This window comes from Polistes canadensis, unplaced genomic scaffold, assembly GCF_001313835.1.
Source record: "Polistes canadensis isolate GaletaPanama2010 unplaced genomic scaffold, ASM131383v1 scaffold_189, whole genome shotgun sequence".
Lineage (NCBI taxonomy): Eukaryota > Metazoa > Arthropoda > Insecta > Hymenoptera > Vespidae > Polistes > Polistes canadensis.
The window spans coordinates 20747-31354 of NW_014569736.1; the positions used below are offsets into that span (position 1 = coordinate 20747).

Consider the following 10608-nt stretch of genomic DNA (forward strand, 5'->3'; position numbering starts at 1 on the left):
TGCGTGTATATATTTAAACAATTATTATCAAAATTAGGTTTTATCAAATTTATCAATTTTTCACGTATAAATATAAAACTGCATACATTATTACATACTTAGACATTTAGAATATCTCAATGTTTCCAGTAAATAACGTGGAATTGCATTACAACACAGAATAAACACGTTTGTAAACCGTTTCTGTAAATAATTCATTATATATTGAATCATTATATATTTTAAAATATATGATTTCAGTTATTATACCCACCAATGAGAAATCTATTCATCCCGGTATTCTTAAATTGTTGGTTGGCCAAACATTCGTTGGAGAATATGTTTGTAAGTATTTTGGATATATATATATATATATCCAATAAAAATCAATTGGATGCAATGGCAAATATTTTGTACTAATAATAATAATTGTTTTTTTTTTGTTACTTTTTCAGAATGATTTACACAGAGCCATGCAAAAATCTCAATCAGCCTTGAGTCAACAATTAATGATTCTTAGTGCAACGTTACTGTGCCTTGTCTTTACTAGGTGAGCATTTTAAAATTTATATTAATAATCTTTTTGTATTTCGAATAAGAAACAATATAAGTATTGTTATAAGATTATGTGTGATAATATAAACGATTAATATTATTTTCATGAATATTCTATAATAAATATAAATACGCAATCTTGAATAATTATTGAAGAAACTTTTAGTGTGTTTGTATATATGTGTGTGAGAAACAGAAAGAGAGAGAGAGAGAGAGAGAATTCAACGTTTCATTTAATACAACGAAATAGCATTCGAGAAATAAATTTTCAATGAATCGGGGTATATACAGGTAGAATAAAATGCAAAATGAATTTTATTTGTTTGTTGGATATATTATTCATGTATGTTTCTTGTTCATTTAGACAACTTTAAAAGAAAATAAATGTTTATAATCACGCGATCTTATCGAAATTCAATCGAATCGTAGAAATCCTTTAAAATATCTGCAAAAGAAACAAACAAATACAATCGAACGGGAATACTTTATTCTTTCTTTTGATCTCGTACATCGAATACCATTTAATTTCTTGTACATGTATTTTTTAGTTTGTGCATTCGAGGAAAATAAAATTGTATAAACGTCCTTCGTACTAAATATTCCGGAATATTCGATAATCCTCCAGGTTGTGAGAAGTAACAAAGCATCAGTGACCGAACATACATACACACACACACATAATACTTAAACTACTCGGAAACGCAATCAGGATTTTCTAAAGATGTCAATCAGTAAAACAGAAACTATTACGATAAACGTTTGTCGTTGATAGGAAAAAATAATTATCGGGACAGAATTCGATATGTTAAACTTATCAGAAATGTATTTTTTCGAAACGACTAATTTTGTATTTCCTTTAGCGTTTAATTTCTTTCAAAAAAAACAAATGAAAAAAGAAGAAGAAAAAACTTTCTCTTCTTTCCCATCACAGTTTTTACATTGTCGTACAGTTAAAACAAAAATAATCTAACGCGAGAACGTTGACCCTTTTTCCACTATAAACAATTCATTAATATTTGCCAATTTTGATATACAGGTGGAAGGTTTCATAATAACTAAGAACGATTTTTTTGAAACATTTAAAGTAAGGTAGTAGTACTCGCGACAACTTTGGGGCGTGTTTCAAACGCCAACACGTTAATTTGTTTGTAGACATTATTCAGCACTTCCCATGTGGCATGTTAATTTTCTTCGTCAACCATTCTCATAGGTTCGACGAGGACGAGGACGAGGACTAGGACGACAACGATACCGCACCCTTTTTCTTTAATCATCATACTACTTTGCGTGCATTTCTTTGTACATTTAAGATACGTCTCTTCCAATCAAATATATAATTCTAAGAACAAAAATTCAATGCCAAACGCAATTAAATTTATTCCAAAATATATTAATTCAAATATATTACAAAGAAGAAAATTTTAATTTTAAGATTAAAAATATTTTCTAAAAGAAACAAATAATCAAATAATCATCGTATAATTGTCGTAAGGATTATAATAATTCTAACGTTCAATCACGAATCATAGGAATTTGTTGATTATTTCGTTGTTAATCATTTAGTTTAGTATAGAGAAAATCTAATTGCCGAACGTTGTTTAAATTATGATTGCGTATCTAGGACACAAAAAGAAACAATAGCAGCACCAGCAGTAGAATCAGCTGCTTCCAGACGAGTTTAACATGATTAAAGTGAATTTATAGTATTAGTTTTTTCTATCAAATCCACCGGTTCTCGATGTTACCATTCGTTATTTAAATTTACGCAACGCGTTGTTATGTTTGTTTCATATACGACAATATTGTTATATAGATATAATGAGAAAAGTTTCCTACCGAGTGAGAGTAAGAGAGAGAGAGAACATGCCGGAAGTTTGTGAATACGAATTCATCTTGAACATGGGATTCTCCTTTCCTTTAATCTCTTACTAAAATAATCAGTAATCATTTGTATTTGTCTCTTGTTCACGCTTTTAAGTGATTAGTTTAGTTTCTATATCTATCTCAATCCCTATTTATCTATCTATCTATCTATCTGTCTATCTCTTTTTCTGTTTCTCTTACAATTAGTCTGTCTCTCGTTATAAAAAAGGAAAAAGAATAAATTTCTATTTCGAAATTTATATCTCTTCGTGTTTCCTTATTTATTAAATAGATAAGTTTGTAATTTAAAATGAAACTATCGTATTGTATTAGACTAGACAACGAATCGTAAATTACGTTTGGGGAAAACAAAAAAGATAAAGGAAATGTAAAATAAAAAAGGAGAAAAATAAATCTATCAAGAGACAAAAGTATAGATAGATAGATACAATGTTGTTGCATTAGTTTCATTTAATATTCGTGAGATCGGTAAAAGTAATAGATACGTATGATAAGAATTGTTAAAGATTCGTGACGACATCGTCTAATCGATCATATCTAACGTTTAATATCACTGAATACGTGTGTGTACGTGTGTATATATATATATATATACATTCGAAAGTTACATCATATACAAGTGCAATGTTACGTTAGTTTCTTAGCGAAAAAGAAAAAGGAAAAGAAAAAGAGTTATAGGTAAGAATAAAATCGAGTATGGGGGGTTGTGAGGGGTGTTGGGGGTGTATGATAAAAGTAAGAAATAAAGTTTGTTGATCGACTCGCGAATCGTAATATGGGACATACGTTAATAAGTAATCGTGGCGGCGGGTTCTGCAGATGGATTGGTGTCACCATCGATCGCATAGGATTTATTATGTATGGTGTAATTCTCTGATGCGACGTATATAATATCAAAGACTCAGCAATTGTTTTGCCCTTGTAATCAGTGCGTTTAATCATAAACTGCAACAACAACAACGGCTTATCAACTAACGTAAAATTATATGATTTCTTATATTTTACATATATATATCGTGAATCAATAATATTGATTTACAATTATGAATTTGGATTATTAGTTTGATTAATAATCATTGTGTAATAAATAATCATCCCACGATATATATATATATTTCTCTCTGATATTCATTATTATTATTATTATATTTATTCGTTTTTCTCGATATTTATTCTAACTCAAAAAGAAGCTTTTTAAAGGTTTACTTATTTTCTTCCTTTTCACCCTCGTTAACAAATTTTCAAAACAATTTTTCAAATGGCAAACGTTTCCACGTTTAATCCCAACCAACCTCAGATTTACCTTCTCTCAATATTTTTAAATCTTTCCATTTTCTCATTTTCTTTTTTGTATTATTTAGAGATAATATTTTACAAACGATTCTTGGAGATTTTCGTTCGCTTATCTCCTCTTCTCGTCGTCGTCGTCATCGTTTTTTTTCAATTCTTTGACGTTTGCCAACGTCAAACGTTTTCCTAGATCGTTATGAATAATCTCGAGAGTACTTTTGATTATAAAATACCGATAGAAATGTATTCTCAAATAGTTTTTATTCAAATATATCGTAAAACAAATTAAAATTACATCGACAGATGTCAGATATAATATTTTCTTAAATGCAAAATACAAATCATGATATTAGAAGTAACAATTAAAATAAATTAGTAATTACGATAATAGGAAAATTTGTTGTTAAATACTTTATAGAACATTGTTTTTCTTTTTTTTTTTTTCTCATGTCTACAATTTCAACTACAAATATTTTATATCGAAATATGCGACGATATTCGCGTTTCGTTTAAAAAAAGCAACGGAGGATGATAATTTTCTTTTTTTTTTCTTTCAATTACGAACAACCCTTTTCACGCGACTATTTTAAAACCATTTTTCTATCGTAGCCATGACACGTGACGCACAATTGAACGTTCTACTACACAACCTTCGTAATATAATAATCTAAATGCATTTAACTATACACCGGAATTAAGTTCGTTGACCTATCACATTTTTTACACCCACTTCGTTTTATATATATATTTTGTATCCATCAATATTTCATCTCCACTTAAATTATTTTATTATATTATCGTCATCATACGAATTTTAATGGGGATATTTATATTCGCTTACGTTGATTTATTTAACAAATAAATACGAAATAAAACATCGCTAAATCAAAAGAAAATATATTCCGGAGTAAATATTTAAAAAAAATAGAGGAAAAATTTTCGAATGAGCAAAAATATGGCTAGAAAAAAGAAGAAGAAGAAAAAAGAAATAAACTTGAATGTTTTAAAAAAAGTTTCAATCTAACCCGCGGAAAAGGAATTCTCTTTTGCATTCTTTAAATGCTTATGTAAAAATCTTTTATTTAATGTCACGTTTCATTAATGCGAGTCTCGTTATAACACGTGGCAATGGGTCGTCCGGTTTGTTGGACGAGTGAATAGTTTCTGTTAGGAGAAAAAAAAAAAAAAGAAAAGAGAGAGAGGAAAAAAATAGGAGAATAGGATGTAAAACGAGGAAGAAAGTGAAAAAAAAAAAAAAAAGAAAAAATATCCATACTGATATAGATATAAAAAGGAGGCCGCATGCATAATGGATATCAGTCGTTTATAAATGCCAGCAGCCCTTATATTCCTCCCTGTTAGTAAACCGTACACGGTCCTCAACCTTTTTCTGCAGCCTTTCCCTTCGGTCCATCCATTTCTACAGAATTTATCAAGTATTTGTAGTCTTTATTATAATATACTCTTTGACAGGGGGGTTGGTTGTTTATTTTTTTCTTTCTTCTCTCCACTTTCTACAGGACAAAGAAAATGTATATCCTGATATATCAGAGGATAAAAAATAATTTTCATCATAGTTCCTATTTTGTTTCATATGTGTGTTCAAGTAATATTAAATAGTACAAATTGATTTGATCTTTTTTTCACGATTAATAGCATGCACATAATAATTGCAAATGATATTTTTTCATTATAATTGATTTGATTGATTGATTAGAATATTTTTATTTTGTTTATTGTGTTGTTTGTTTCAGCGTATGCGGAATTCAGCATTTTCAGAGGGCAGGACATAGGCACTTAAATCTATTTCAAAGCACGTATTTCGTCGTGGTAACATTTTCTACGGTAGGTTACGGAGACTTCGTGCCCGATATTTGGCCCTCGCAACTTTATATGGTTATCATGATTTGTGTCGCTCTCATAGTGTTACCAACTCAGGTACGTATAATAATTCATTATTTTCCTTAGAATTATTCTTTATATAATATAATATATATATATATACAATAATAAACGATACACGTGCGCGTAAAATGAGATAAATATATTATAGAATTTTGTAAAAAAGAAAAAGAAGAATAAAAAAAAAAAAGGAAAACCCTGTAAAGACCAATCCCGGTTCGCATTATACGTGCTATCCGGAACCGGAGAGGTTCGATTAGAAAATGTCAAATATATCATCGACTATGACGAGTAATGAATTTATAGTTGATTAAAAAGCAAAGAGGAAAATGAAAAAAGCTCGACACGCGTTCGTCCACGGGGATGGAAAAAAAAAAAGAATACGCGTGCCAGACTAACTCGATCGGATAGATTGGGGTAGTAGGATTTCGGTGTAAAGTAGCAGGGACGAGGAGGAGGAGGAGGGACTAGGTTGGACTGGGGGGTTGGGGGTTGGTACGTAACGTCGACCGGTCAAAATTTTCAAGAGTGCTATACGAGCTGTCCAATTAAATAGAGATCGACATTGAACTGTTTAAAAATGGCGGCTTGGGGTGGTGGTGGTGGTGATGGTGATGATGGTTGTGGTGGTGATGGGGGGAGGGGCGATTAGAGTGGTACTATTTGACAATCGTCTACGAACGTGACGGATGGACAAAGCTTGTTCGAAACCTAGAAGGGTAGGAGAAACTGTCGGATCCTCAATAACGACTAGACAATGATAGCTATGATATTGCCCTATTCAACTGTCAAATTGCTTGTCATCTACATACACGCGAGAAATAGCGATTCTCGTTGTCGTTAACGGGAACGGGAACGGTTGCTGTTGGTCATCATACATACCTACCTGAGAACGGATTTCTACGGGAACGTGATTTCCACTTTTCGGTCAAATTTCTCGTCCGTGACTCGTCTGGGTGCGAACAGCAGGGAAGGGTGGGAAGGGATGGGCTCTGGTCGATAACGTTTAAACGTTGTGATCGAATATTTATTACGAGAATAGTTTTTTCAAAACGTACACGCGGAAATAGAAAAGAGAAAAGTTTGTATTCAATGCTCGAAGGAATACATACGCGTATGAAAATAGAAGAGAAAATATTAACACAAGTTCCTTTGAACAAATTTCATTCGCGCATACGTACTCCTCCTCCTCCTCCTCCTCCTCCTCCTTCTGTTATCGGACGTGTTGCGATAGATCCAATGTTTTCTATACGCCGTGTTTCTTTTTTTGTTTTTGTTTCATCATCAACTCCCCGCTAGTTCGAACAGTTGGCTTTTACCTGGATGGAAAGACAAAAGTTGGGTGGCTCTTATTCGTCGCACAGAGCTCAAAGCGAAAAACACGTAGTCGTTTGCAGTACAACCCTACACGCAGACACCATAATGGATTTCTTAAATGAATTCTACGCTCATCCGTTGCTGCAGGTCAGCGAACATGAATTCAATCCTCGAATTATATACTTGTTTATCTATTATCCCTTTAACCTACAACTATGGGGGACATAGCAGCCCGTAGTACGATGATCGGGTCAGATATAAATATTTGTCAAAATTTAATATAATAAATAAAAATAAAAATTATTGAACGTAAATCGGTAGGTTAAGGGGTTAATGTTATCTAAGATTTTTCTTACAAGTATACGAATAATTCTAACACAATCCTAATTTATCTAACAAAATGAACATTCTTTAGATCGATAGAGATCCGATCGATCAATCTCTCGAATAAAATCATTTGAAATGTAAAAAAGTACTGGTGACAATTACGTTGAATGAGAAATCGGATCCTATCTATTAGATCATCAATCCCCCCCCCATAATTTGTGTTAAATCCTATTTTAAAACGTGCTTAGGATTATTACGTCGTTCTCTTATCTCCGATGGAACTCGACACGACGATGAGAATGATCCTGCAAGTACCTATATGGGCGCAAAGAGTGATTTATATTCAAGGATCCTGCCTGAAAGACGGTGACCTAGCCCGAGCCAGGATGAACGAGGCGGAAGCTTGTTTCGTCCTTGCTGCGAGAAATTACGCTGACAAAACGGCTGCCGACGAGCACACGATACTAAGGTCGACTATTTACCGCAGTGCCTACACCTGTCTACCTGCCATATCGATTGATATTCGCAACTTCGTCATTTTCGTTCGTGATTGGCCAACTAGTTAAATGGATGGATGTTTCAAATGGGATTATCCGCAGTTACGCGAATCGATAATAAACCCTTCTACTATTGCGAGAACATTTTCATCAGGCTGTTTTATTAATGTTTATCCTTATTATTTTTCTTTTTCTAAAACATACATTAACACATCCGATTTTTAATGTTGATTCTCGCGAAAAAAAAATGATATTATAATTATTAATGATAAAATTTTACAGGGAACTTGGACAAAATTTTTGTTTTTAAAGTTTTGTTGAGGACTTTAAATAATAACGATCGAATTAACGAAGTTTAAATGTGTTGTGTTTGGAATATTAACAAAAAGAAAAAATGTATGTCGAATTAAAGAAAAAAGACGCTGAGCTTTAAAGATTAAGTTGCTGAAGAAGTCCCAATAAAGGGACGAAACGTCCAACTCAATCAAACTAAGTTTTACTTCTTTTCATGTCCAAGTTCCCTGTAAAATTTTATCATTAAAAATTGTAATTTTGGACGACAGAAATACTAAATAAATTATAATTATTATTAAACGAAAATATTAGAGACATTTTAACAGATATAAATATTATCTCTCAGATTTTTTTGTTTAACGAATATCGATCGTATACGAATTAATAATTTATATAACGATCAAGATAATAAATATTTGATTTAACACACCTGTGTTCACACACAGGTCGTGGGCAGTTAAGGATTTTGCACCTAACGTTCCACAATACGTTCAGATCTTCCGTCCGGAGAACAAGCTCCACGTGAAATTTGCGGAACACGTTGTTTGCGAGGACGAATTCAAGTACGCCCTTTTAGCGAATAATTGTACGTGTCCCGGTGCATCGACCTTGGTAACCCTTCTGTTGCATACATCGAGAGGACAGTAAGTTGTTTTCATGTTTTTAATCTCAGCCTTGGGTTTCTTTTTTTTGTCGAAGTAAAAATTTAATCATCAACTTGTTTGTCTCCCGTTTACGAACGTAAAATAAAATGACTACTACTACTATTACTACTACTATTGCGTGTTCGTAGAAAATACAGACTTTCGTAAATTGTTGTCAAGATTATCCTTTTATAAGATTCTCCGGCATTATTTCCCCCCTCCTCCCTCCGTAATTTCAGGGAGGGACAGCAATCGCAAGAGGAATGGCACAGGCTCTATGGCAAATGTTCCGGCAACGAGATTTACCATATAATCCTGGGAGATTCACGATTCTTCGGGGAATACGAGGGCAAGTCCTTCACTTACGCGTCCTTTCACAGTCACCGGAAATACGGCGTTGCTTTGGTTGCCGTCAGACCAGCCGAACTTCCCGAATTTTACGAAGACACTATTCTACTCAATCCCGGTAGGATGTTTCCCTTGAGAACTATACTTTCTAAATACAATTTATCTCTCTTTCTTTCTTTCTTTCTTTCTTTCTTTCTTTAACATTTTCCGTTAAATTTATTCTAACTAAAAAAGGAGTAAAAGAAAAAAAAAGAAACAAGCTTAAGTTTCGATCGACAGGTCCCAGGCACATAATGAAAAAGACGGATACGTGTTATTACATGAGCATTACCAAAGAAGAAAATTCAGCGTTTGTAGTGGCAAATCATCAAAGCGCTGCTGCCGAGCCTGCACAGGTAGTAGTCGAGACTACTAAAACAGATGCGGTTAATTCTGGTAGTAGTGGTTCGACGACGACAAATACCAACACTACTACGAGTACCACGACGACAATGATTTCTTCGAGTAATACAGCACCAACGACAACAACCAACATTACAACGACCACAACAACCCTCTCGATAAGTTGCAGTATACCTGTTGGAACCGGTGGTTCACCTGCTGCTGCTGTTGCTGGAGGAGGAGCAGGAGGAGGTGGGGGAGGAGGTGGAGGTGGTGGAAGTGGTGGCAATGGTATTGCAATGAGCCACGGTGCTGCTGAACAGCACCGGCCATTTTCCAACAGTTTTAACGTTGCTCTCAGCGAAACATCCTCAAGGCAGGATACCTGCACGGGGCCCCGAGGACAGCAGGCTCGTACCATGAATGGTACAACGCCCGCCAATACTCCTAGGGCCCCGTTACCGCCACAGGTTATTTTGCAGGTCCTCCCTAGCACGCCCACACCACACCAACACCACAACTTACTCGCATCCGATGTCCACCGTGAGTGTTGCATGCGCCTCTCTTTTTTTCTTTCTTTCTTTTTTTACTCTTATACCTTTTATATTTATTTATTTATTTATTTTACTTTATTTTACTTTACTTCTATATATATCTCTCTCACCATTCTTATATTTTTATCTTACGATTCACGCCAATTGGATAATTAGGTAAAATTCATGGGAAAAAAGATAAATTCATTAAAAAAAAGGGAAGAATTTATGTTTCTCATAAATAGAGAATACCCTCTATCTATATTGTTTGTAAATAATAATTTATAATTATATTTGACAAATCTTACAATATAAGATCAGCCGAGGATAACTGGAAATAGCCGAATAGTTGTCGATTATTTTCGGCTAGATATGACTACCTTTGGCTATCCTCTGCTAAATTCGGCTTACAATTAATAATGAATTAACGAAGATACGTTAATAAGAAAATTATGTAGTCTAGTAAAATCGTAATTTCGTAAATTTATAAATGTAAATTTAGTTGATTATAAATATATATATATATATCATAAAAGTTCGTTCGATAACCTCGTTCATTTTCATCATGCGGCAACGCAATTTTTTAATGATAGCCTTGGGAACTGGGCTTTCCAATATTAGAACATAAGTGCTCTATAATCTCATATCTTCCCACCC

The 10608-nt window shown here is 33.4% G+C and overlaps 1 protein-coding gene across 1 annotated transcript in view; it reads left to right on the top strand.

The window, feature by feature from the left end:
* LOC106789534 (potassium channel subfamily T member 2) overlaps positions 1-10608 on the top strand; it is a 34412-nt gene that overhangs the window by 10075 nt on the left and 13729 nt on the right. The window contains exons 6-13 of the mRNA XM_014753832.1: positions 241-324; positions 435-529; positions 5463-5646; positions 6910-7074; positions 7503-7723; positions 8492-8689; positions 8929-9155; positions 9317-9670. Coding sequence (XP_014609318.1) covers positions 241-324; positions 435-529; positions 5463-5646; positions 6910-7074; positions 7503-7723; positions 8492-8689; positions 8929-9155; positions 9317-9670 — 1528 coding nt within the window. The remainder of the gene's footprint in view (positions 1-240; positions 325-434; positions 530-5462; positions 5647-6909; positions 7075-7502; positions 7724-8491; positions 8690-8928; positions 9156-9316; positions 9671-10608) is intronic.